General features: G+C 49.1%; 1 protein-coding gene across 1 annotated transcript; it reads left to right on the top strand.

Moving 5' to 3' along the window:
- The first annotated feature begins 826 nt into the window (after positions 1 to 826).
- Positions 827 to 3,520, top strand: LOC122390439 (angiopoietin-related protein 7-like). The gene is made up of 2 exons (XM_043383393.1): positions 827 to 2,399; positions 2,824 to 3,520. Exon 1 carries the CDS (start codon positions 918 to 920, stop codon positions 2,370 to 2,372), a length of 1,455 nt encoding a protein of 484 aa, XP_043239328.1. The 5' UTR covers positions 827 to 917; the 3' UTR covers positions 2,373 to 2,399; positions 2,824 to 3,520.
- Positions 3,521 to 4,875: the final 1,355 nt, after the last annotated feature.

Here is a 4,875-nt window from a genome sequence, read left to right as displayed (position 1 = left end):
GGCTGAAAATAAGTTGCTTAAAAAGACCCACTGAATCGCCACGATTTTAAGTGCATGTCATCTCTATGTATATAAGATCTCTATGGGCGAAACCCCGGTCAAATTACAGCGGCACACGTCAGCAGTAACAAGATCGGGCTAGATTGATGTTTGAGGCATGGAGTTGCCGTTGATACCAACACACCCTTTGCTGCAAAAGTCTGTAATATGACTTAGAAATTGTTATTGATGTTTTTAGGACCTTGGCTATAGATGTACCTATTTATAATAAATGTAGAATTATAAACACAAAAGTAGCGTTGTTCACACATCCGCAATCTCTAACAAAATCTCACTACCAAAGTTCGATCAAGAAAAAGAGAGAGAGGGAGAGAAAGAGAGAGGGAGAGAAGGGAGAGAGGGGGAGAGAAAGGGAGAGAGAGATGGAGAGAGAGAGAGGGAGAGAGAGAGAGAGAGAGAGAGAGAGAGAGAGAGAGAGAGAGAGAGAGAGAGAGAGAGAGAGAGAGAGAGAGAGAGAGAGAGAGAGAGAGAGATGCTGGAGTTGCCTAAATGCAGGAGCACTGGAGTCATCTATGTTGCATACTATCCTAACCACAACGAAAGTTAAAGTTGGGCCTGCCCTGGTCCCTCTTTTGTAAGTGGAGTCAACAGCGTGCTCCACCTTCATAACATACCCTATCGTTTACCCGCCGCCAGCCATGCAGCACTACAGAGACACGGTTCCTGTATCCAGGAATGTTAGGCGTCATCAAATGTAAACAGATGCCTTCTGTGCCCTCTGCGGGGCCGGCCAGTCGAGCTGTACCGGTCAGTTGGTGGTGCAGTGGGCCGCTGGTCGCTGGGGCTCAGTCCGCTGCCCGCTGGTTCAGTCGCTTCCCATCTGCTCAGTGCCCTGTGTCTGACAGAAGAAGAGCGCAATGGTCGGCCGCGGCTCGGCGCCGCTCTGGGCCGTGCTGCTTTGTCTCAGCGCGCGGCTCGTGACCGGCGACCAGGACCAGCAGCCCTCGGCGCAGCTGAGCTTTACGCCCGACGAGCTGTGGAAGTTCATCGGGCAGGCGGTGAGGTCCGAGGTGCAGCTGATCTTCGGAAAACTGGACCTGGAGAGGCGGCTGGAAACGCTCGACTTCAGCGTGACGGCACTGGAGTCGAGCGTGGAAGCGCTAAATTCCCGGCAAAATGCACTCGATGCCAGGGTGTACGCGACGGATACCAGGCTGAACTCAAAAGGAGACACGCTTGATGCGAGAGTTGATGACCTGGCTTCGCAGTTGTATCGTCGTGGCTCTGAGTCGGATACAATCGCCGCTAGGCTGGACGATCAAAATCATTCGCTGAAAACATTGGGCGCATCTATTGAGAGCTGCCAAGTTCAAATGTTAGAATGGACAATAAAACTAGACCATCAGCAGTCGAGTCTGGAGGACCTCGCCAAAAAGGTGAGCCAGAATTCGGTCAAGTTAAATGCGACGAGCGGCCTCCTGAACCAGTCTTTGCAATCCTATTACATGGAGGGTAATCCAAACGATTGGCGTCCACGTATGGAAGAGCTGGCCGAAGAAGTAAATAACATAACCTCGCGCGTGAACAAGATGGCCGCCAGCGGGCCTCAGCTGGAGCAACTGACGACCAGAAACGACATGCTACAGCTGACACTAGATGCGGCCAGCGCCGCACTGAACGCCAGTCGGGGTCAGCCCGCCACCTCGCTGCCCCGAGACTGCAGTGAGCTGCCAGCGGGCACCGCCAGCGGCATCCACCTGCTGCAGCCGGGTCTGGACCGATCCGTGCCACCCACCCCGGCCTTCTGCGACCTGGAGTCGGACGGCGGCGGCTGGACCGTCGTCCAGCGGCGCGCCGACATCCAGCCCCGACAGGAGTTCTACCTCGGCTGGCAGGCGTACCGCGAGGGCTTCGGCGAGCTGGATCGAGAGTTCTGGTGGGGCCTGGAGTCGCTGTGGAGGACGACCGGCTCGCGGGACCGCCGCTACCAGCTGCGGATCACGCTGGGGGACTTTGACGGCGAGAGAAGGCACGCGGTGTACGGCACGTTCAGGGTCTCCTCGGAGGCGGATGGGTACCGGCTGGCCGTGGGTAACTACTCGGGGGACGCAGGAGACGCCCTCAAACGCCATAACGGGTACCGCTTCAGCACAAAGGACCGGGACAATGACGGGTACTCACTCTCCTGTGCTACAACACACCGAGGGGCGTGGTGGTATGAGGCGTGTTATGATTCCAATTTAAATGGACAACCACTGGTTGGACATAACACAGGTCAGGGTGGAATTAGCTGGAATAAGTGGAGAACTTGGGATTACTCTCTGAAAGCTGCCGAAATGAAGATTCGACCGCAGGCACAAACCAGGACTTAAATGTGTTATGGTGGTCTCTTGGGCTTTGCGAGCAGCGATCTTTATGACATATACTTCGGCTTAATTGTATTTGTCAGGTATATTTACAAGTTTTCATGTGAATATCAAGCTACACTATCAGCGTTTTTTTTCTGTTTCTGCGGGATGTCGGTTTCCACGGTATTTTTTCGGTTTCTTCGTTTTTCGTTCCGGGCGGCCTCCGCGTGGACTCCACTATGCCATAAAAAACACCTTTTTATGGCATAATGATGGAGAAGTGATCAAAGTATTAAATTATTTATGTTAAATATAACGTGTTTTCACCAAACTATAGATAAATAATAATATTAAAATTTCTACAAATGCCAAGAATATATTTTCGATCATAAACATTTGTCAGCTTAAATACAATCATCATATTTCAAGTACCTAAAACGCTTGCTTTTGAAACACATCTTGTCTTTTTCATTCATGGATCGCCCCATTTTCATTATTTTCATTTTAAAATGTTCCATCATTGCACAATATCATTGGCAACAATCACTTCTAATCATGCATCATTTAAAACGAAATCCCGCAGAAACCGAAAAAAGTTCAAAGCTCTGAACTTTTTCGGTTCTGACTCGTCGGTTTTTGCGGGTTTTCGTTCCATGGGACGCCAGACTGGCGTGTAGCCTGCCCAAAGCATTCGCTCTGGGACGAATTTTACGACGCGAACCGAAATCCCGCAGAAACCGAAAAAAAAAACGTCGAAATTCATGCTAGTGTAGCTTAGGCTTAAGGGGTTCGCTTAAGAAATTAACTGTGTCCTATCGTAACGCATTGCTGAGCTGCTTCCGTCGTTTTGGTATGCACAAAAATAATGACACCCATTATGCGTGTTTGCTTGTGCAAAAATGATATACTATTAATGGGTGTCATGTCACACGACTTTCAGAAAAAAAAAATTCAATGCCTGCCAGAGCTACACCTAGTGACTTTGAAACTTTCAGCAATCGATAAAAACAACATTATTTACAAAATGTATATCTCGTAAGTTTGATATCGGTAACTTTAGGTCAGGTCACCTTTGCAATTTCCCCCTTATCAGTCCATGCCCATTGGAGAAAATTAAAAGGCACCTCTCTTGGACGAATGTCATTCTAAACACGTTCAATCATTGATTTACAAGTAAATATGACACACTAAACCGGAAACTGGCATCTGTGACCCCTTTTTACCTGTGACCCCTGAGGTCATCTCAGGTCTCGAATAGTATCTAACAGTTTTATTTCGCTATAACTGTTATTGTGATGTCTTCTCACGACGGTATTCATTACAAGTGATTCTGTGAGAGCAATCTATCGTGTTCGAGACGGACGCGTCGGCAACTGCACTTCCGACTGCCGGCTACCTGTGAACAGCAGCGTCCGTTAGCGACTATTCATAGTAGGAAGCTGTTTGTGGCCGCTTCGAACACCGCGATATAACGGGCTCATGGGATGGTTAGATAACGTACCGTCACAGCGGCAAACCATCTGAGAAGTTGCAGAAAAATATTCGAGGATTTTCACATGAAGCCTGACCAGAAAGTGCGGTGAAGCCCGTGAAGCCCCACCCCGCCCACACGTGCGGGTACTCCTTTACTGGTCGAGTCAGCGCTGTCGGTATAAGTTCCACTCAGTGTTGTCGGTAAACAGAAACCCCGGAGTTTCTGGTCGCTCTCCAGGGGTGATGTTGTACCCTTTCCCGTCGACCCCCTATGTGGGGGAGCCCCGGGAGGGGAATATCAAGTATCCGTCTCTGAGACAAATATCCGCCGACCACCGGCAGCGGTCAGATCCGAATTACCAGCGGATGGTCAGTCTGGGCACTTGGGCAGCCACATCCGTCTGTTGGGCCGACTCGCGAAACCGAAATAACATCCGTTCATCATCCGTAGATAACTGTACGGAACAATCCCAGACGAACTCAGCGTTTTCAAACTTGTAAAAACGTCTGGAAAACTGGAATATTTAGTAACGAACAAAGTTTTGGAGAAGAATTATTTAGATGTATTCAGTTTGCTGCCTAATGTTATACAACATAATCGTATAGCACCTCGAAAATGAGCAATGAACATTGAACATATGTTAGCCCGCGCCCTGGTGTGGGTCTGAGCCACCTTCGCCCTGGTGGGGGGGGGCCAAAATGACCCCCCCCGTCTAACTCGAAAACGAAGAGGGCTAGGAAGACGCGGAAAAAAACAAACGAAAGACCATAACAAGTACGTTCGAAAGTATTTCGGTCATTTTTTCGCTAAGGTCAATATTGAGGTCGCTAGAGGTCATCATAGGTCATATTTCAGTGTTTTCGGTGTTGCCGGACATATTCCGCTGTAGCTCGGAAACTAGAAGAGCTAGAGAGCCGCGGAAAAAAGCAATCGATAGCTCTTTTCAAGATCTTTCGCCAAGGTTCGTCAGATTTGACCTCAGCTTAACGGTTTGGCCTACAGAGGTCATGCAAGGTCAACTTGGCAAATTTTGTTGAAAATGTTTTTAACTAT

Source organism: Amphibalanus amphitrite, unplaced genomic scaffold (genome assembly GCF_019059575.1).
Source record: "Amphibalanus amphitrite isolate SeventyFive unplaced genomic scaffold, NRLGWU_Aamphi_draft 000396F_arrow, whole genome shotgun sequence".
Classification (NCBI taxonomy): Eukaryota; Metazoa; Arthropoda; class Thecostraca; order Balanomorpha; family Balanidae; genus Amphibalanus; species Amphibalanus amphitrite.
This window is presented reverse-complemented; position numbering and strand designations above follow the sequence as displayed.